General features: G+C 37.0%; 1 protein-coding gene across 1 annotated transcript in view; it reads left to right on the top strand.

Moving 5' to 3' along the window:
- The first annotated feature begins 1,047 nt into the window (after nt 1–1,047).
- The window catches only part of LOC120516297 (solute carrier family 12 member 6-like), an 80,642-nt gene continuing 58,164 nt past the window's right edge, over nt 1,048–23,525 (top strand). The window contains exons 1-4 of the mRNA XM_039738265.1: nt 1,048–2,821; nt 7,298–7,468; nt 7,784–7,822; nt 21,889–21,986. Coding sequence (XP_039594199.1) covers nt 2,590–2,821; nt 7,298–7,468; nt 7,784–7,822; nt 21,889–21,986 — 540 coding nt within the window. The 5' untranslated portion in view covers nt 1,048–2,589. The remainder of the gene's footprint in view (nt 2,822–7,297; nt 7,469–7,783; nt 7,823–21,888; nt 21,987–23,525) is intronic.

The raw sequence follows: 23,525 nt of genomic DNA, 5'->3' as shown, positions 1-23,525 counted from the left end.
GCTACTTTTCATGAGTACAAAAGACCTAATGAATTTGTTGCAGCTTTTTCCCCAAATAGAAATTGCTGCAGACCAGAGTAAAGCGGGCGTGACATATCAAGTGGGCAAAGGCCAGTAAAGATGACACCCGTGCCTGCCTTTACCGTTGGTGTTTCAACCAGAGTAAAGTTTCTGTATCATCCATATAGACTCATTCATTTTGTTACTGTGTGATCTTCCAGTTTCGTCTTTCTATGCTATAAGGCCAACAACTGAATACATAAGTGGCCTTAGAAATAAATTGATCAAGCATCACCTTTACGCTATTATAATTTCAATCAGGATCAGGGCTTGTGATAATCGTGAATATGCACTTTCATTTTAATTCAAATCAGATCAAAGACAACTTAATTGACATGACAATCGTGCACATGTTTTGTTAAAGCTGAACAACGACTAAACGAAATCCAATAAACTTTTGTATTGAGAGAAATATACATTTATACGCATATCTGTTTATCCAGCCAAACATTGTCGGTGGGGTGTACCGTGTTCGTGTGATGTTTGCACGTTATCACAGTGCCTGCTTGGTTTTTTTTCCTCCCTCCTCCCCAAAGACATGCTGCAGGTTAGGTTGATTGGCGTTTCCATACTGGCACTGTGTGAGAGTACGTAAGTGTGTTCCCCCTGTGGACTGGAGCCCTGTTTCGTGCCTTTTGCGCATGTTGCGCAATTAGGCTCTGCCCGTATACATTCATACATACTTTGTCAAAGCGGTAAAATACAGTAAAATATAGTGGCGTATTTCTGCTGCAGTAACACAGTACGTCTGTTACATTGCTTCTACGTGCCATTGAATGGTGCAGTCAGTGTTTAACTGTTTCATGACATGCAGTTCTAGTACTGCAGCTCCAGCCTTATAGAGACAGCACGGTGTTCTTGGATACCTGCACATAAAGGTGAAAAGTACGGCTCGAGCCGCCATCTCTGCTTTACACTACAATACCCAGAATGCTGCATTTTTGTATTAACACGTCACATTCCAGTTCTCCGTGTGAACGCGCACTCTCTCGCGGCGACATGGGACAGGTTCAAGTTTTTTCAAAATATTTTTCTTTTAAAAAAATATTTTAAATAAACAATGCTTAAAGACCACACGAGTTTAAACTTCAAGGTCTATGAATATTTTATACTGCAGGAAAAGTGTTAATTTTACATTTTATTCTATAACTTTTATTTTATAAACTAGGATGAAGGTTTCCTTCTAGCAGGTGCATTACTCCATTTTGTAAAAACCTAGGCAGCCGCGAGAAGTGTACTGAGGGAACCATTCAATTTTGAGCGGGTACTGCATTCAGTTATGTTGTGTTCTTGTTCAGTTGTTTTGGGGAACACAGAGAAGAGAACAGGGCAAAAATCGACTTTCTACTAAGAACTACATTACCGACAATGCCCTTCTTTGGTGGCGTGCGAGCGACCAGCTCTGTTCGTGAGCGAGCAGAGTGCGCTGGAGCGCGCGCGGTGGCGGCAGCGTGGAGCAGGTTGAAGCCGGTCTGACAGACAGTGAGGTCTGCCGCTGAAGAAACCGCTAGATTGGTATTAACAAGAAAGATACCGTGGCTTGTCGCGCTGTCGAATTTACAGCTATCTTGGCGGAACTATACCAAAGTAATTTATGACTTGTTCTTTCACGACAAATGCACGGGCTGCCGCCGGCAAACCTACCGACGCATTCGAGTGCCATCATTCTTAAGTGTCCGCGCAGTGAGTACTGTTGTCCACGTCAGTTTGTTTGGAAGGTGTGCATTTGGAAGTAATGAAAACAAACCAAAATAAGGGCCTTGTGTGCCAACTGAGCTGCACACTGAGGCAGGAAATTTGCGTCCCCTCCGGTCGCAATAAATGAATGACAAAAGCAGGGCGAGTTTTCCCAAGCGGAACGGCTGTGAGCGTCTCCCATTATACCGGACGCTCGAGGCGCGCGTTGCCCATCGTAGGTCGTTTATAGAGACGCTAGGAAAATGATCATAATTGCGCCGTTTGGTTTTGTGAGACTGGCATGAGACCTGAGCTGTGGGAGCGTTGCAACGTTGTGCTTGCTGTCGCTGAAACTGGCGCGACTTGGTCTCACGGAGAAGGGTCAGCGGAGCTTTGGATGTAAAGTGCGCAGAAGACCGGGTAGAGATGAACCGAACACCTCTTGACCGCAGTGTACACTCTTAGTGTTGCAATTAGAAGAGCGTTTAAGTTAAATCAACACCGGACGTACCCGGAAGAAACTTTCCTGTTCTCAAATTCCTTATTCCAATCCGCTTGGCGGATTTCAGTCTCCTGAATGAACTCAAGCCTATATTGCGTAAATGCGCACGTTGATGTTCCGTTTTAACAGTCCAGCGTATGTTCAGGCATGTATTAAGTAAACTGGACCAAAACGTAACGGGTTTGTTCCTCTTTTGTATCGGAAGTCACAACGTATTACTGTGGAGGCCGGCTTGGTCAAACTACATTAAAATCTGTCTTCCCTAAAACACTTAAGTCATAAACCCGAAACTGACAAGCGTACGCTTTGTAGCCCAATCCACTTTGGGTTTTTGTGACCAGATCTAAGATATGGCTTCAGTTCGCTTCACGGTGACACCCACTAAAGCCGAGGACATCCCTGGCCTGTCAGACACGTCACCAGACGTGAGCTCACGCTCCAGTTCCCGGGTGCGATTCGGTTCTCGAGAGAGCGTGAGCCGCAGTGAGCCACTCAGTGAGGCATCCGGAGCCATCAGTACCTCACTTGGCACAACCGGAGTGGAAACGCCGGAGAAGAGTACAACAGCAGCAACTGGAGCAGGTAGGACACGTGGAAGAAACAAATGTCTTGCTTGCCAAGATTTTTTGGCAGATGTTTATTATGTAGATGGGGATGATCATCCAATGGTTTTTAGGAGAAAAGAGCAGTGGCATATTAGGTGATTGAGGTGATTATTTAATCATAGCCCAATGTATGATGGATTTGGAGGTGTAAATTAACACTGCCTGTCTAACAAACTCATTTAGTAATAATCGTTTCTCATCCACTAAAAACCCCCAATTACTGTAGAATTGTTATGCTTTCCTTACTTAAGACAGTTTTATGTCCCACAGTCTACAAAGTTGTTCGTAAGCCTAAACTTTTTTGGTAGAAGAGTTTTTATGAGGGCCAGTTTAAGACTAAAAAAAAAAAGTAAGTTGGATTTACAGATCATATTTGCTGACTTGGTTATAGCCAATCTGCTTGACCTGCCTGTTTGTCTTATTGTATGTTTATGCTTGTGACCTGCTTCCCTAAATATGTGGTTTCTTTTTAGTACTGTTGAACCAGACATGTTATCTACAGAGTTTTAAAGTAGAACGTTCTGCATTCAGGTCTCAATCCAGGTGGTTCGTTGTGTGGTGGGTGCGCCCACGTGCTATCAGCGTATGCTCCTAACCTCACCTCATGTTCTGTGTATGGGGTGGGCTGAGTACCCCACAGTCCCCTTGGTAACCTCCCAGCTTAAAGTGCCACTGATAATAATGAGATAGTATGTGATTTCATTTTTTTACCTTTTGTATACTATTTGTTTTGAGCATCTTGTTACAATTAATGACAGTATATAAAATTGTGGTTGGGTAACGTATAAATTCAGTATAAGGAAATGCACACATATATTTGTAAACTGTTTTGAGATTGTAAAAAAAATTAGTAAAGAAATATGTTAAAAAAAGGCAGATTCATTGAGAGGTACCTTCTATATCTGTGTTACTGACCCAGTTTAATTCCTTCATTTTTATTTTTATTAACTGATATGTGATTGTTCCATTAGTTTTGGTGTGAGTATAGTGTAAGTAATTAATATTGTCTTGCTAGGCACGATGATGAATTGCTGCCTGTGTCTTTTGTTTCTTCGTAAAATGGTTTATTTGACATCTGAAAAAATGTAATGATATATTTTTAATCACAACAAAAAGTTTGTCTCGGTTTGGATATCTACAAGTCTATCCATCAACACATTTTTTTGAACCTACCTATTAATTTCACAGAAATTCCAGAATCGTTGATTGCAAAGAATAACTTGTACTGCTTTGGAATCCTGGTATAACACAGGGCAAAAAATCTTCTTTTATTCTTTCAAACTGTGCCAGGTTAAAGGTGCCATATAAACCAATTTCCCATGGATGCAAGACTAAACATGAGTATGTAGTGAAAAGCCATATGGAGCAGGGGAGAAGGTGCCAACTTTCTTTAGACAGCACCTGTACTGCAAAGTGATCTTTGGTCTTTGAAGATTTAAGAAAACTGTGCAAATCATTGTGCCACAGTCTACCCTAAAATATGAAAGTTTTGTGTGTTTTTTTTTTTTTTACTAATTGCCTTGTAACATTTTAGTTGTTTTTATTTTTATGTTGTCTGCATAGCAAACCCACACTCTCAGCAAGTGCATTTTCCCCAATAGGCATTATGTTATACCTTCCACATGTGAATTATGAATTACTAATTGTTCTTAGCCTCGCTGGAGCCCCAGGGTGTACATTTCCCTCCTGTCTTTTTTTTCTCTCATTTTTTATCTCTTCAGCTCTTTATAGGTATATTCTAGATCACACAGATTAGGTTCAGCAGTGAGGCACGGTACAAAATGAGAGCTTTGTGTCAGCATCCTTGGAAAAATAAAAACTTCAACAGAAAAAATATATCCTGAGTGCTCCATTGCATTTAAGTAAAGATTTCATTTGCATCGATCACAAAGCTAGCTGCTAGATTTGAAAAGTTGCTACATAGTGAGATAGGGAGTGAGTTGAAAAGAACAGCCAGACTTTTTTAAAAAATATGGCGGATTCTTCGAAAAATAAATTTGTACTGTTGAAAAATGATATGTGCAGTATGTGCATTTTCCAATCAAAATTTCTTGGTTTAATTATTTTAGTTTAGGAACTTCCAATTCCTTCAGTCCTTTGTAAAATTTCTAGTGTACGTGTTTGATTTTAGACAAGAAGTACAGAAATGTTTTAATCTTCTGCAAGTTAGGTCTCTTTGTTAACACATCGCAGAAACAAGAGTTTTTTGTTGGCCTGTTTTACAGGGCTCATATCTCACGTGAATGTCAGATTGTTTTGACATTTCATAACTATTCAAGCTGGACATTCTTATTTTATAATCTTGCCATTGAATGATGAGCTGTTCAATTGATTCCAATGTTTTTCTGTAGTACTGATAATTTTGAGTTGGGTTTTCTTGGAATATAGTATTGTAATATAATGAGTTTTTACTTTTGATATTCCCCGTTTCTTATCCATTTGTCTGTCTCACTATTTTTGATTTGACATATTTAGTTTGCAGTTTAACCTTCTGTAACTCTTACCAAACTTTGTGAATATTTGAAAACTGAAAAGACAGAAGTGAACAATTAGAAATCGCCCTTTATTTTCTGGATTTAATACCACAGAATATTCTTTGTATTTGTACCTACTACCTTGATGTTCATGGTCTCCAATTTTCACTATTACTGACTTTCATGACAAAACGTCCCTGAGTTGTGCATGCATTGGCCAGGTGGAGTCAGGAGACTGGATGTTGATTATAACTCTCCAGTACAGGTTGTTGCTCTCAATGGCCCTAAATTGAAATAAGATGATTCAGATGATAAAATGTTCCCCCGATTCGTTAGGATTACAGTTTCAAATCTGTAGCAAACATTTCTTTGCTAGAGGATGTAGTACTAGGATGTTGTACCATGTTAGCCATTATGAATATAGAGAAAATCCAAGCAAAATTACACCTTTTATTGGCTAACTAAAAAGATTACAATATGCAGGCTTTTGAGGCAACTCAGACCTGATGTAATCTGTAATTTGCTAGAGGATTATGCTGGAACCAGTGTGTTCTAAGAAAGGTTATGTTGCCAGCAGCATTTTAATAAAAAGCCTTCTATAGTCTGAAATATGTACAAACAAAGATGTTTTCCATCGGGAGCTTGAAATAATATGTTAATGTATTTCAGTGTGTCTTGTTTGGTCTTTGTTAATTACTTTTGTAAAATTATTCCTTGCTTGCTGAAGATGTTTTGTGTAGAAATGAGGCTTTATAGCTGATAGTTATAATTAAGAGTTTCCTTCAGAAAGATGATCTACCTTTACAATGCCACATCTGCCCTCATTAATTGTAAGATATTGTATGTGTACAAGGGTGGCATAATGGGTAGTACTGTTGTCACGTGAGACATGCGTTTGAATCCCACATCTGTGTGAAGTTTGCATGTTCTGTCAGTGTTTGCATAGTTTTTATTCTGGTTATGTTGGTTTTCTCACTTTTTCCTAAATATGAATGTCTCAGGTTAATTTGCTGTGCCAAAAATGGCCTTTTGTGGATTTGTGGATTTGTGAAATCTGCAATAAACTTGCGTGCGCCATCCAGGATAGTTTTCTGTGTTGTGCTCAGTGTTGCAATCCACTGTGACCCTGAAATGAAATTAACAAATAGCCCAAAGTGCTTATATTTTCAATGTAAATCAAAACATTTTGTAAAAGTGTAAAATAAATGAGGCCTGTCTCTCTTTGTCTCAGCCACCCGTGTTGTTTTATAGGTTTATTTTACTTCCATATATTCATTTATTTATTTATTTTTAAAGTAGTGTATCTTGGAAGTACTTTTCAGCCTTTGCACATATGCTAATTTCGTGGTTCATTTAGAGCCCGCATTAAGAATTTATCCTACACAGTTGCAGTTTCAGGTTATGATGTCATACTGTTTGTTTTTTCTGAAGATTGATTGGTGACAGGAGCTCCCGCGTCTGGGTGTGTCTTTTCTCTGGCAAGCTGTTCATTTCCTGAGATAAAAGAATGCCAGAATTACTAGTGTGAAATATTAAGCTGTGTGACCCGAGGTGACCTAAGTTTTTTTTTTTTTTTATCACATGACAGACTTCGATCCAATTAGAAGGGAATGACGGAGCACAAATTTCCTGTATCTTAGAGGTAGAGCAGAGTTTCAAAAACGTACCTGCGTAAGTGAGCAGTTTAAAAACATAAAAGGTACTTGGATTAAGCAGCCTGAGCCTGAAACCAAAAAAAAGAAAGGGGAATAAAAGAAGCCTTTGAGATTGACACTGGGTGAAAGGGGAGAAGAGGTGGTTGTGTTAGACAAAAGGACATACGTCTGATGTACTGAGGGGAAGCCAAGAAGTTTGACAGTTGTGCGACATGGCCTGAAACAACAGGGTTAGCAGAGGGAAAAATCAAGAGCTAGCAGTGGGAGTTGACCAGGTCCTTGAGAAAAGTTTAGTGAGAAACAGCAGCTGTAGGATGAAGGTGTGACCGACCATCCAGATTAATAATTACAGCTGGACAAATAGGTTACTCTTGCTCAGCGCCATGACACATTTTACTGTAACCAGAGTCCAGGAACCAGAAGAGGAGGACAGTGTGTTTGCGTTATCTTCCAGCTATTCCCAAAATCTGGACTTGAGTGACTTTAGTTGGTCTGGTAAGTTCCTGGACGATTGAGGAATGTGGATCTATGCTTGCTACACCGTGTCTGAGCATCTTGTGAAATGCTTAATAAAGATTGTTTAGGTCACTGATGCCTAACCCTTATCAGTTTAAACATCACATTCTGTGATTCTGTGCAAGTCTTAAGTGTGTGCATGATTGCTTGTGTGTATTGAACCTTTTTGCCCATACTTGTCAGAACCATCTAGTTCAGGCATAGTGCCAAGTTAAAAGGCTTTTTTCGATGTGCAACACAAGGGCCTAATTTTGATTACCATGACCTCATCTTTGTAATGTTTTTCTTCTACAGGCCAGAGCCACTACTCTGCTGAAGATGTTAACCTACTAGGTAGGCAGCTCTTCCATGAATTTCTTGTCAGCAGTCAGGTTTAAAATTGTGTGGTGGTATGTGGGAAATGTAGGTCACAAGAAATAATCAATTTATATCTTATGTAATGCCTTTCATTGTTCATAGATTGATTGTGAACTCATCATTCTTACAACTTTTGACATGGTGATTGGTATGCAAAATACACTAAAGCATTTACATATGAAAGGAAAGTCAAACTGAATGTAATAAATTTACATTTCCTAAAACCCTTTCATGATGACACCATGTTTAGACTAAACTAAAATGGTGCTGCTTTCATTCATCGTAATTTTAGGACACTCCTGTATATATACCACAGTCCAATACAACAGTAAATCAACCATCCATCTGTTCATCCATTTTGTGTGTATGAAGTTTCAATTACATGATCATTAGGCAGTGAAGCCTGTCTTGTCACCATTTAATGTGAAAGCCGTCTATTGCAGGGCACACACATACACACGTGGTCACACATCAGATTAATTTAAAGTCACATTTTAGTCGGATATGTGCATTTTGGAGATTTGGGAGCAAATCTGAGAATGTAGATCTTCCACATATTGATAAGGTCAAATAACTTAGCTACTGCAACACACTGCCTGTCCTTTTTAATTCAACCTGAGATACTGCGTTTAATTTTTAATGCCTAAATTTTTTGGTGATCTATTTATTTAGTTCATTTGTTACACATTTTCAGTAATATTCCTTATGTACAGTATGTCTGAGGCTTTTTTAATGTAATTTACTGGAATAGAAAAAATTATTAGCTGTTCTAGATTTCAGTCCTTAAATATAATTGTACATAAGGTATATGTAACAATTTAATAAAACATTATTATTAGGTAACAATTCTTTAAAATCTATATGGTTGCCAACTCTATACCAAGTTTGATGATGATGTGGTTCTTGATTATTCACATTTTATACCTAAACATTTACTTAGATAAATGGGAAAGGGATAATTATGATAATACTGTATCATGCGAAACCATTCTGAAAATTATTATTAAAACAATTGGCATTTACTCTTGTATAGGAGAGCACCTGGCTCTCTGGACCTATGCCACAATTGTGGCCTGCATTGCAATTTAACCTTTTGCTGAAATAAAGGTTTATGGGTGTCTCAGCTTGTGGTGCTTGCATTATGAGATTTAAAAAAAATGCTGACATTATCTCTATCTTCTATATAAAAAGCTATGTTTTGCCCTATGCCCGAATGGGGTTTAGTTATTGAAAGTCCACTGTGCATTTTTGAGTGAGGGAATATCATACTTTTTTGTCCACTTTGGAGCGAGTGAATTAGAATATTTTTGGTGAGAATAAATTGAAGGTTAATTTTAATTATAAAAAGAATAGAAGGTAAAGAAAATAAAGAACATCTACTTTTATTTCTGGATATTGCACATTTGAGTGATTAGAACATTAGAACAATCTATATGAGAACAGGCAACCGGTCCTGTCCATTTAATTCTTCAAATATAGTTCTGACAGTCCCTAAAGTCCAACTGTCTACCACTCTATTTAGTAACTTATTCCATATATCTATGGTTCTCTTTTGTTTAGAAAAACTTCCTAATGTTTGTGTGAAAGTTACCCATAGCAGTTTCCAACTGTGCTAATTCCCTTCATAATTTTAAAAACATCAATCATATAATCATATTATTATAGTTGGATGCAGAAAAAGCATTTGATATGGTTGAGTGGAAATACCTTTTCACTACATTGGAGAAATTTGGGTTTGGCCCAAACATTTGTGCATAGATCAAACTACTGTATACCAGTCCAGAAGCTTCAGTTTGTATTAACAACATTATTTCAGACTACTTCAGACTAGAATGTGGTACTAGACAAGGATGCCCCTTGTCACCACTGCTTTTTGCAATCGCCATTGAACCACTGGCAGTTAACTGCTGAAATGCTTATGAGATAAAGGGGATTATTAGAGAAGGACTTGAACAGAAAATTTCACTATATACAGATCATATGGTACTATATATATATATCAGATCCACAAAATACTGTGCCTGCAGTCCTAATAGCACTAACAGAATTTCAAAAGATTTCTGGACTCAAAATTAATTTGAGTAAAAGTGTGTTCTTTCCAGTGAACTGTCTAGCACACAATATTAGACTGGACACTTTCCCTTTTATCATCACAGATCAGTTTAAATACCTAGGGGTAAATATCACAAGTAAACATAAAGCTATTTATCAACAAAACTTTGCTGTCTGCATGGAAAAAATTAAGCAAGACTTACATAGATGGTCAACCCTTCATCTCATCCCTACAAAGGCCTAAGGCAGAAGGTGGCATGGCTTTACTAAATTTTATTACTGGGCGGCAAATATACAAGCTATAAAAACCTGAACATTGACATAAATAGATGAACATGCACAGGCTCTGTCCGCAATAGAAGTAAAATCCTGCAGTACTTCTTTATATTCCTTGCTTTGTACCCCTATAAATACAAGTTATCTCCATTAATACTAACAACCCAATTGTGCTTCATTCACTGAGAATATGGAACCAGTGTAGGAAATACTTAAAGATAGAGAAGCTTTTATCTGTGGCACCTCTGCACAATGATCACCTTTGTCCATCCTCTTAAATGTGCAGTTTTTAATGTCTGGAAAACATTCAGGATTAAATCGTTTAGACACCAGTACACAGGCAATGTCTTCGCATCCTACGAACAATTACACTCCAGATTTAACTTTCCAGCAACACATTTCTTTCACTACCTCCAAATTAGAAACTTTGCTAAACAAAACCTGTCCAATTTTCTCACCTCCCACCTACATCTATTCTGGAAAAAATACTGATCAGTCTTGAGGAATCAGACAGCATTTCTGTAATATATAAAAATGTTTTACATTCCCTCCCTTTCAAAGATCCCAGAGTACAGTGGGAAAAGGATCTCTCACTCAACATTTCAGAAAAGGAGTGGAAGGCAGCAATGCACAGAATTCACTCGAGCTCCATATGCGCAAAGCATACAATTATTCAACTTAAAATTATATATCGAGTGCATCTGTCTTGTTTAAAATTGTCCAAAATATTTCCAGGAAAAGATCCAACCTGCGAATATTGGCAATCAAGTTCCAACCTCATTGGGCCACGTGTTTTAGGCGAGCACCAAATTAACATCATTTTGGACAAAAATTTTCAAATGCCTTTCAGACAGCCTTGGTGTCACAATTTCTACTAATCCATTAACAGCTGTGTTTGGTGTACTTCCAGATGGGCTTAAAGTGGAGAAGGAAACTGTAATTGCCTTTACTTCACTATTGGCTTGTAGACTTACTTTACTCAACGGGAAGAATCCTAAGGGCTCTTTTATACTTCACGCTCAGAACGCGTACGCGCCCGCATCATGGCTGCCACGTGTTCCCAGGGTTCATTTCATGCGTACTCTGAGCAGGTCCTCAGAAATTAATGCGACGCGTGTGCGAGTTGCAGTACCAGCAAAAAGTCGGGGGGGCGCAGTGTGCTAAAAGTCGGAACGCGACGTCAGAGTCTCTGTTTACGATGTACATGTGACAGAAAGTCTCTATGCAGATCCTACGGGGATCGATGTGCGTGCTTCGCTGTTTGATGAATGGTTCGATGTGGTGAAGCAAAATGCCGAAATACAGATGCATTCGTGGTGCTTTTATATTCAAGCGTCGCATATTCCCTATCGTAATGACACGATACATTTTAAAAGTCTCACATACCATCTTTTGTGCCGACTTTTTTTTCTGCAACTTCATAACAGCAACATAATGTATAGCTCTGTATTTGAGCCACTGAGAAAAAAATAAAGGACACCGTGAAAACGTGCATTTTGTGATTAAAGTGGAAATTTCAGCTTTAATCTCGAAATGTCTACTTTAACCTCGTAGTTTACTTTATCATTAAAGCAGACCATCGTAAACGTCATCCCAGTTTTTAATTGCTACAAGCTTTTTGGATCTGACAGCAGCGGCAAGCAGCAATAGATCACCACACAGAACAAATTAAACGTACGATATTCCAACTCTCTGCACATTTAGAATCCTTCGATTTATACTTTATATAACTTTGATGATGAAATGCATTAAAGTGTGTATGTTACATTTTACATATAATTTCGTTTAAGTAATGAATACTGTTAATAATTACACACATGGGGGGAATAATTACACACATGGGGGTGACACGGTGGCGGAGTGGTAGCACTGCTGTCTCGCAGGGAGTTAGGTTGCTGGTATTTCCTGCTTGTATTCCACACTGTGCTCCGGTTTTCTTCCAAAGATATGCAGATTTGGGGATTTGGTGCCACTAAAATGATGCTAGTGTATGTATTCACCTTGCGATGAGCTGAGGCCTTGTCCAGGGATTGTTTATCACTTGTGCCCAATACTTGCTGGAATGGACACATCCCTGGATTGATGGATTTAATCAGTAAACATCCTTTTTAGAGATATTGCGGTAAGGTGTCATCGGAATTTAATAGATGTTCTAGGCAATTCACAACACAGAGAAGCCAAACCTGTTCTCACCGTGATAATATCTCGCACTGCCATCTGGTGGATTCCTCCAGATTTACGTAAAGTACGCACACAAGTATAAACACTACAATGCTTGCAGAGCAGGAGCGTCCACTGCAGCATGCGTCGCGTGAAGTATAACTCCGGCCTAACTCTTCTCTCTTATGTCAGTGGGTAACTGATGTTATATTTTATCTGAAATTGGAAAAAATCTAATTCTCACTTAGAGGATATGTACAAAACATTTTCAAAACCTGGCAGGATCTGCAATAACATTGTAGAATAAGCATTTAAATCGAGGAAGAAGATTCTTCTCCCTTTTTTATTCTATTTATTTATTTATTTATTTATTTACTGGGGGATACACCCCCTGCTTGCTTCGCTTGCCAACCCCCGTGTTTAGTTTTCCGGATACACACTTTTACGATATTTTTTTTTTCTTGGAATTGTTTCTGTTTCATTAGTTTCCCTTTTATTTTATTACTTTGCTAAAAACAATATTTGGAATTATTTTTTATTCAAGATTGCATTGAATTTTGATTCCGTTTTTGGACTTGCATTGTGACAATGCAACGTATAACTGTCCATGGGTGAATATTGTTTCTTTATCTGTTATAAATAAACCAACTTTTTCGAATGTTTGTCCCTGTGATTTGTTAATTGTCATAGCAAATGCTATTCTAATGGGGAATTGTAAATGTTTTAATACGAATGGCATATCAAGGTCTCCTTTGGTGTCTAATGTTATTCATGGAATATGGAATACGCTTTTATCTCTTTCTTTACCTCTGATTCGTTAATTTCTTGTGGAAGTCCAAATTGTTGCATTGTTAAATCTTCTGCTTCTAACAATTCTTTGATTGAAAGAGCCGTTTGTTCATTTGACTTTTCGGATAGTGGTCCTTTGAATGCTTCCCATAATTGTAAAGCATCAACTTCCCCTGTCATAATTAAGTATACGAAGAAGTGCCTTAATTTGTCAGGCATCATTACAGATGTGGCATCAGACATCATTTCATACATATAGTCGTCCGATTTACATAATCTAGCTGCTTGAGCAGTTTCTTGAAAGGTACTGTACGTATTTTTATCTGTAGTTAGAACATCTCTATACAACGTTGCTCCTTTCGATTCTCGTAACAACAATTTTAAATGAAAGCTTGTTCACTGTCTTTTGGTAATACAATATTTAATCGTGCAACACTTTTGCAATTAATTTGATGCCATATTCCTTTTTGTTTTTGCCTTGTGTAATGTTGAGGAATTTGCGCATACGTATATGCCTTTGCATTTACGTCTTTTTTATTTAGTTCGAAATAAGGCAATAATTTTTTTTTTTTTGTTTGTGCTACTTGTAAAGCATCGGCTTCTTCGCCTTCTTTAAATTGAACCATATTCTGTCCTGGTAAATGAATCGGTAATAATTACACAGAATGACTTCTACGGTGCATTGGCAATTCCATTAAATGCCACCCGCTTTCCATTGCACTAACGTATCGAGTATCTAAGTATGCTTGAACTTCGTCCTGTGCTTGTTTTTTCGATAACATTATGCATACTCTATTTGTGCCCTTTATGAATTTACTTGTAGATTAACTTAATACTCATCACTAATGCACAATACTCGACATTAATATGACAATCGAATCTTTTTAGCAAATACGGGTTTATGGTACAATCATTGAATTATCGATCATCACAATTTTTCCATCTTTCTTTCCGTGATAAGTGTGATGTTCATGACGATTATCTCTCTGTCGATTATCTGAAAAGCCAGCCTTAGTCATATCCGTTGTTTGAACGAAAGCTTTTGGAAATTTTTTTAAACACTTTTTTTTTTCTTCTTTTGAGTCCCAACATGCTGAATCTTTTAAATGAGATCTATGAGACATGTGTTCAATGACTTTACCATAATTCAGGGTTGGATTCTCTTTTTGGAATTTCAGCACAGACAAAACGATCTACATCATCATTAGTTAATTTTTTTTGTAAAGTAACAAATAAATGCATGAGAGGTAAACCCCGTTTTTGAAATTCGATCGTGTAAATGTAGACTCGGATTTTACCGAACACCGTTTCGAGTTCTTTCAATAAAATTGAGACTTTCTGATAAAACAATCTACTTACGAAAGTCAGAATATCCAGAGCCGATATAGCTGGTGGCATTGTTTTCAAGAATCTCCGAATTTCTGGCCATTGTGGATTGCACGTCATTGTAACAAATAAATCTGACCGACCGATAGTTCTGGATATTGCCATTGCATCATGATAAAACTGTTGCAATGCTCTTGGACTACCTTGATATGATGATGGTAATATTACTGCTTTGCCTATTTTGAATTTGACTGAACTATTGATATTTGAATTTTGAACGTGATCAATGAGTCCTTGCATATGTTCTGTTCTAAGTTTTGCTTGATTCGATTTAATAAAGAAAAGACGATTAGCTTCGACTTTTAGATACGCATTAATAATCTAATGTTACGTTGGACGTTGAGATGACAGAAGTGGGTTAAATATATTGGAACCTATCGCTAATTTTTGCCCCGAAATATTGTGTTAGTGTTATTCGTTTTTCTGAATTTGTGTGTTTCATATTGTATGACCATCCTGTTTCTCCATCTGGGAAAAGCAAGGAAGAGTAATGGATCGGAATGTGGTGAATTATTAGACAGAAATGTCGATTCATGTTCTGCTTTCGGATAAACACGAATATCTACTCTGTTTTTGATATTTCCGTCTTTCTAAACTATTATTGCTGATAACTCGTCAACATGTTGATTTATTATATGCGTGCATGATCTTTCTGGACTGCAGATTCTCATAGTGTATGGTCAATTCTTGTGTAAATCTACGTTTTGCGCATTGAATGATGCAAATGTGAAACGATTATTGTAGACTCAATTATTTTGCCTATAGTGTTTGTGGATTTCACTTTCCCCCAAACATCAAATCTTTTAATTCTTTTGAAAAAGCCTCCTCATTGTGTATAAACACAACTTTTCCCTGATGGCAACATGAATTAGACAATCTACAAGTCTCTGACTTGAATCTTCAAAGCCTTACAATATTTACATACTTCTGACATATCATCAATGTCCATATATTCGATCCCTATTCGCCTTTCCATTATATCTCTGAGTAATAATTTGTCATTGTTTGCGCTAATGCGATCTTTACTTTCTTTGTTTTGACACTTCCGTTTTTTTTCTGTTTTCATATTCTGTATAATGCTCTGCATGTGTTTTGCGCCCATGTTTTTCCTTAAGTTTCTCTGCATTTGTATCGCACCTACCTTTTTTTTTTTTTTTTTTTTGGAGCCTTTCGAATTCCACTGCTTTCATAATCTCTAACCTGCTCTGCATGTGTATAGCTCCAACATTTTTGAACGTCTTTATGAAGTTCTACTTTGTCTAATTCTGAACCCGATTGGGTGTGCTTTTTTTCAATTCTACTTGTTCTGGGCTGATTATTACTTTCCTTATTGTCTGCATTCGCACCTAGATTATTCATTTTCTTTCTTGCATTTTTTTCTCTCCAACGCTTTTGGGTCTCTTTTTTCTGCTCTGCTTCGTTTAGTTGTCGACGTTTTATTTATAACGTATTGTCCTTATACGCTTTATATGTGCTGAGAGCCCTGGATCTGTGTGTGGTCAAAGCATTTATACAACTGTTGGTTTTTCTCTTCATGGTCTTATTTGATATTGCTTGTAAGTAGGGCGTGTCTTGCAAGAATCTCATATTCTATGTCCCCGCTAAACGTTACTGGGTCAATCTCTTGGCACAAAGTCTCATGTTTATGGTCTTTTTTTAACGTAAAGATCACGTATCGTCTCCTAGTCATTCCCTCCCACAGGAGTTTTTTTATAATAGAGAGAAGAGATGTACTTAATTACTTTTCCTATTTTTCCTACTATTAAAAGTTTTACTCTGTTGGTCTAGCTCTCTCTCATGGGATGGGGGCTGATTTGTTTCAAAATTAGTTTTGTAAAACTTGACTTGCTTGTATAGAATGTTATTTGATTTTAATAAATTCAATAAAAAGTTAAAAAAAAAAAACTTCAATAATACCACCTCTTATGTCCTTTTGCTTAAACTGCAAAGGCTCAGCTCTTTGAATTTTTCATCGTAACTCATCACCTACAGCCCTGGAATCAGCCTCCAAATGAGTGAGTTGAAAAGCTTGAGTAATACTAATTTTTTGGTCCAGTAGAGTCTTTTGAATAAATGCAAGTACAACTGCATTTGACTGCCAAGTGTGTGTGTTTGTTGGTAATATTTTCTGCTACATTGATAGTACAAATATATAATAACGTTTTATTCCTAGAATCAATTTGTTTTTAGTATAATATAGCCTCCTTAGTGTTATGTTTACCCCATGAAAAAACAAGACAAAAATGTTGAATTTCTTTATCATGAAAAATGTTATTATTTGTAACAGAAATATGTTAATACCAAAAATATAAATACAGCATGAGTGATATGTATAGTGGTCAAGTAGACAGATTTCGTACACATCCTTTTTGTGATATGTTTATTAAAATAGTCACCAATGCATAGCCCAGTGTTGCAACTGGGACTGTAAAAGGGTGTTTCTTTGTGCACTTTTTTTTTTCTCAGTTGCTTGCTCATGATAGGGTAGAGATTTCACTGTCTGACCAAACAATCACCGTGTCCCTTATATTATTGTAGACTACCATAATGCAAGGCTTAGTGACTCCACATTTCCCCTGATGCAAATATTGACAGTTGCCACATTGTAAACTTGCTTGTCCTTCCACTCAATTGTAATTGTTTTGCTTTGTCATATGGCTACTGTCACACCTCTGTGAACCTTCACTTGACAAATTTACTAGTTATATTACGCTGCTTTGGTGGTACAGTGCCGTATCATGCTTCAGTTACACTTTCAGTGTCATCATTTAATGATCAATTCATATTGTCATCATTATAACTTGATTCGAGAAATAGTTCAGCAGCAGTTCAATCTAAAACCGCCTTTACAGCTTTTAGTTTGCCATTGCGTTTTTTTTAGGAGGTTTTGTCCCACTCATGAATATTGATGAGTTACCACAGAGTTACTATAAATTGGCAGAGCACATAGTGATACATTTATGATTTTTTTACAGCATGATATAAAGCATATCATTACAAGTCACCTTGAGCATGATTTAGGATTAACTGTAATTGTATAGTATTGCGAGCCAGAGTTATGCTTGGGATTAACCAAAAGGAGGTTAATAACCTTTTCCAGTGCTCATTGTGTTTTATACTGTTATGCATAATTTAGCAGCAGAGGCTGAGTGATGTGTGGACACAGGGTTTAACATTCTTTTATCAAAAATGGGCTAGTTACTGTTGATTTAAAAAAAAAAATACAGTATATGTACACATACTTTTAAAAATACATTGTTCATTGAATTGTGTTTCCATTTAGTTTCATTTTTACTGGAGCTTATGTTAGACTTTCTAGTGTGAATGTTTATAGTAGGTGCAGTATTCAAGTTCATTTTAGATATTACATTTTTCTCTTTTGTGTTTTTTGCCTGGCTGGCAGCTTTTTGTCCATAGATGACATATTTCCCTTGATCTAAAGTTCATTTGGTCATTATCAACTCACCAACCACCTTTGTTTATTGGCACATAATGTAGGTTGAAATAAAAACAAAATTCTCAGTAATCCAGTTGAGGAACATGGTGGGCCGGAAGCCAATCCTGGCAGCATTTAGGCAGAACAAAAGTCCTTTACCGGGCATACGCCCAGAATTACAAGATCAATTTGAAATCATCAGTTAACCTAAGAACTGTTTCACTAGAGTATGTTTTCTCTTTTTTTGCTTTACACGATGAGTTTAAAAATTAACAGAAAAACAAAGTTATTGCAATAAAAACTGATGTAGGGACAAACAACATTCCTATGTAAAGAAACTAGTCACATGTGGGGTGATGAAAGAGACTATTCGATGAATATGGAAGAAAAGTTTTATAAAATATTTATGGCAGCAAAATTCCAATAAAGGAACTTGCATGGTAACATGCAGATCTTTGTCATTTAATAACCCTGTGTTATTAAAAACTAGCAGTTTTTTTAATATTTAAAAAAATATATAGAAATAATCCTCTTTTTTGTATTTATAGTTGTATGATTAACTGCATAATTGTTTAAACGGTGAAACACCTATGACAACAAAGGGATATGCATTAAAGAGAGAAATAAGGAAATATCTCTTTTTGACTGCATTCTTTACATTAATCTGCATTTTCTAAGTTTTTGTCAAGTTTAATGATTGTTTTTCTTATAGTATTATTCAATTCTGTTCAGCTTTGGCATTACCTGTAGATACCACACATTTTCTCCCTGTATTTGAATCTGTCATTACCACAACAACAACAACATTTATTTATATAGCACATTTTCATACAAAAAGTAGCTCAAAGTGCTTTACATAATGAAGAATAGAAAAATAAAAGATACAGTAAGAAAATAAAATAAGTCAACATTAAGTAACATAGAATAAGTGTAAGGTCCGATGGCCAGGGAGGACAGAAAAAACAAAAAAAACTCCAGGCGGCTGGAGAGAAAACATAAAATCTGCAGGGATTCCAGACCATGAGGCCGCCCAGTCCCCTCTGGGCAATCTACTTCACATAAATGAAACAGTCCTCTTTGTATTTAGGGTTCTCACGGAAGGACTTGATGATGATGGTCATGCAGACTTGTGGCTTTTAGTCCATCAATGTTGAAGCATCATGATGCTTTGAGTAAGTGGTGGTGGGGCAGGCCAGAAACAGGAGAGAGTAGGGGTCAGTACGGATTTTGGAGCCACCATGAATAGTTATTATAATGAATTAAACATACAGAGTATCAGGATTAAATTAAAGTGAAGTTATGAGTAGGCCATGTTAAAGTAATGTGTTTTCAGCAGTTTTTTTAAGTGCTGTATCAGCCTGGCGAATTCCTATTGGCAGGCTATTCCAGATTTTAGGTGCATAGCAGCAGAAGGCCGCCTCACCACTTCTTTTAAGTTTAGCTCTTGGAATTCTAAGGAGACACTCATTTGAAGATCTAAGGTTACGATTTGGAATATAAGGTGTCAGGCATTCCGATATATAAGATGGGAGCGAGATTATTTAAGGCTTTATAAACCATAAGCAGAATTTTAAAGTCAATCCTGAATGACACAGGTAACCAGTGTAGTGACATCAAAACTGGAGAAATGTGTTCGGATTTTCTTTTCCTAGTTAGAATTCTAGCAGCTGCATTCTGCACTCATTGCAAGCAATTTATGTCTTTTTTGGGGTAGTCCTGAGAGGAGTGCATTACAGTAATCTAGTCGACTGAAAACAAACGCGTGAATTAATTTCTCAGCATCTTTCAATGAGATAAGAGGTCTAACTTTTGCTATGTTTCTTAAGTGAAAAAATGCTGTCCTAATGGTCTGATGAATATGCAATTTAAAATTCAGATTACGGTCAACAGTTTTTTACTTCCGTCTTGACTTTTAATCCTAATGCATCAAATTTATTTCTGATAACCTCATTGTATCCATTATTGCCAATCACTAATATTTCAGTTTTCTCTTTATTTAACTTAAGAAAGTTACTATTCATCCATTCAGAAATACAAGTGAGACATTGTGTTAGTAAATCGAGAGAGTCTGTGTCATCAGGTGCTATTGATAAGTACAGCTGTGTGTCATCAGCATAGCTGTGGTAGCTCACGTTGTGCCCCTAACTGAAGCATGTAGATTGAGAAGAGCAGCGGACCCAGGATAGAGCCTTGTGGAACACCATATTGGATATCATGTGTCTTTGAGTTGTAATTACCACAACTAACAAAGAATTTTCTCCCTGCCAGGTAGGATTCAAACCAATTTAGGACAGTGCCAGAGAGACCCACCCATTGACTAAGGCGATTTCTAAGAATATTGCGATCAATGGTGTCAAATTCGGCACTCAGATCTAGGAGGATGAGAACAGATAAATGGCCTCTGTCTGCATTTACCTGCAAGTCATTTACTACTTTAACGAGTGCAGTTTCTGTGCTGTGATTTGTTCTAAAACCAGACTGAAATTTATCAAGAATAGCATGTTTATTGAGGTGGTCATTTAACTGCATAATGACTGCCTTCTCTAGAATTTTACTTAAGAAGAGCAGGTTAGAGATGGGTCTAAAATCCATCCATCCATCCATTTTCTAACCCGCTGAATCCGAATAGGGTCACGGGGGTCTGCTGGAGCCAATCCCAGCCAACACAGGGCACATGGCAGGAACCAATCCTGGGCAGGGTGCCAACCCACCGCAGGACAGGGTCTAAAATTTAGTATTTTAGTATCAATCAAAAAAGTAACAGTTTCATAACAAAATCCTGAGCTACCCCTCTTGCTCCCAGTGGACCATTACCGAAGTATATGGCCATTTTGTCTTTATTACTATTATTCAGTTTTGTAAGTTACCTCTAATGCCTTTTGCTTCATTCTATTCTCACTATCCTGTATTTTTACTGTATGACAAATGCATTAACCCGTCAAGAGATACTATACCCTGCTGGGAATGAAATGTAGCACAAATCAGGTTCAGAGTGCTGGAAGTCTGTATGGGAAAGATGAAATCTACATTTGGCACTGGAAATAAACCTACCATTGTGAAAAGTAGGAAATAGGTAGTCCTCCCATAATCCTGCTCTAGTTATTTTGTCATTCTAAATCCTGAAGCAGTTAGTGAGATAATGACTGAGAAAAAAAAAAAAAAACAATTAAGAGCTTGGATGTAGGTTGTTGTTGTTAACAACATGGTGACAGATGCCATGTCAGAAACTTGAGTCTTTGTATCTCTTAAGTGGATTTGGTCAGTTTGCCTTTCTGACTAATCTAAATTTGGTTTGTCATATGAACTTCAGGTTGAATATAAACTTCCAGATTCTGGGTAGGTAGCCTTATGTTAGGCTTCTAAAGGTTAAAAATGATCACTTTTATTAGTCTTATGTCTGTGTTGTCTTGTTCAGTTTGGGTTAGCGTGTGCGTGTCTAACATACCGACAATTAAGGTTAATGAGCCTTTCTTTTATATAATAATATGTTTATCATAGCACATTTAGAAGATAATTAGCAGAGGAAATAGAGAATATAATGTGGGATAAAAATGGTTTACATATTTTATGAGATTACAATACACAGATAAGCAACTGGTTTATTTTATGCACATAATAGACACAAATGGTCTGAATCAGGAGGATAATCACTCCCAAAAAAGGCTAAGGTTTACAGGTCAAAATTAATACTAGCATATTCAGTGCAGAGTTAGCTGTGGGAGTGTCTTTAATTGCTGTATTTAACAATATGTGCCTGAACCTGCCTCATGTGCCTAATGGACCTACTTATTTTCAGGATTTATTTCTCCTAGCCAGTTGCTCCAAGATGGATTGCGCATTGTGATTACAAACATTCTCCTATCCTCTTCACTCTGTTTGGTTTCAGAGAGAATATATGATGTCAGCCTTTCTCATATATTCTTATCTTTTATTCTTTTAATAGGTGGTGATGGCTTTCATAAGGATTTGAATACGTACATCAACAACTCAAACTGTGTAGATGACGATGACTTCTACGACAGAAACTTGGCCCTCTTTGAGGTATGGTAACATTAGTTGAGATGGGTCGTGATGGGGAGGTCATGTATACAATTAGCACCTATGTCTTGTTCTTATCCTCTAGATAAACTGCTTATAGTGCTTATCTTTGGGCTTGAGTGGCTGTCGTTATAGTTTTGTTTGTTTTGCCACTTTACCTGCAGAATAGCCAGATTCTTAAATTGCCTTCTTTCCTTTGTGTTCTGCTTTGCACTCTTATGTATATGTGAAATGACCTGGCGTAAGCTTACTTGTAGAGAGGTGGGGCTAGAGTTTGATATACTTTAGAAACTATTTATCTTTTATCATTAAGTTTAGCATGGACTTTATATTGCTTAAAGTGTCTTATTGCATTCAGGTAAGTACAGATCAGGTAGTGGCTTTTGTGAAAGTAGACATACTGCCCATTGTTCAGTCTTGAACTTGGACATTTCATTTCTGAATATTTAATTTAGTTGAGTTCTTGGGAACAACCTACTGCTGCTGTATGCCTTTTAGCTTGTGAAATTAAAATCTAGGCATGTGGTGTCGACCGCCAAAAAATTTTGTTGTTATTCTCGGTGGTAAAGATGGTTCAAGCATAGTGGCGTTTTTAACTTTTCATTCAAAGATGTTAAGAGTTACATTGGGTGTGACGAGGATGGATAGGATTCGAAATGAGTACATTAGAGGGTTGGCTCAGGTTGGACGGTTGGGAGACAAAGTCAGAAAGGTGAGATTGCATTGGTTTGGACATGGGCAGAGAAGAGATGCTGGGAATATTGGGAGAAGGATGCTAAGAATAGAGCTGCCAGGCAAGAAGAGAAGAGGAAGGCCTAAGAGAAGGTTTATGGATGTTGTGGGAGAGGACCTGCAGGTGATGGGTTGATAGAGCAAGATGTAGAGGACAGGAAGATATGGAACAAGATGATCCGCTATGGCGACCACTAACAGGAGCAGCTGAAAGAAAACGAAGAAGAATAGTGTAAAAGCATTTGATAATTCTTACTGATGTGTTTAGTTCTTTTCTTAAAAGTTAAACTCTGCTTAAAGCAGAGATCTTTGCCTCAAAATGCATTAGCAAGTCTGCAAAGTTTGTGGACTATTGATGATCCTCATCGAGTGTTTAAGGGTGTCACAATCCAACTATCCTGGATTTTACATTTTCCTTTTTTTGACTTTAAAAAAAATGATGAGTTATTTATAAATGTGATCTTCCATTTGTTATACGAGTCTATTATAATTTACTTTTTTCATACTTTTCAATTATTCAGTTACTGTCATTTGTGTTTTTTAAATACTCTTTAAATTATAATTGTGCATTTTGTTATATATTCTTGCCTTGAAGAATTACACATTTATGTACTTCATCTGAGTTAACATATTTTGGTGCCTTTGCTCGAATTTGTTCTTTGTTTTTTGATTTTTTTTTTTTCTACCACTTATTTTTATAGTACTGTATTTCTGTTGTGTTTTTCTATTTAAAAAAACTATTATAACTGGACATTATTTGCTCGTTTTGTCTTTTTTTATTTTCCTTGATTTATAAACATAATTACTAGA

Source organism: Polypterus senegalus, chromosome 1 (assembly GCF_016835505.1).
Source record: "Polypterus senegalus isolate Bchr_013 chromosome 1, ASM1683550v1, whole genome shotgun sequence".
NCBI lineage: Eukaryota > Metazoa > Chordata > Cladistia > Polypteriformes > Polypteridae > Polypterus > Polypterus senegalus.
The sequence above is the reverse complement of the archived record's forward strand: the minus strand, read 5'-3'. Positions and strand labels throughout refer to the sequence as shown.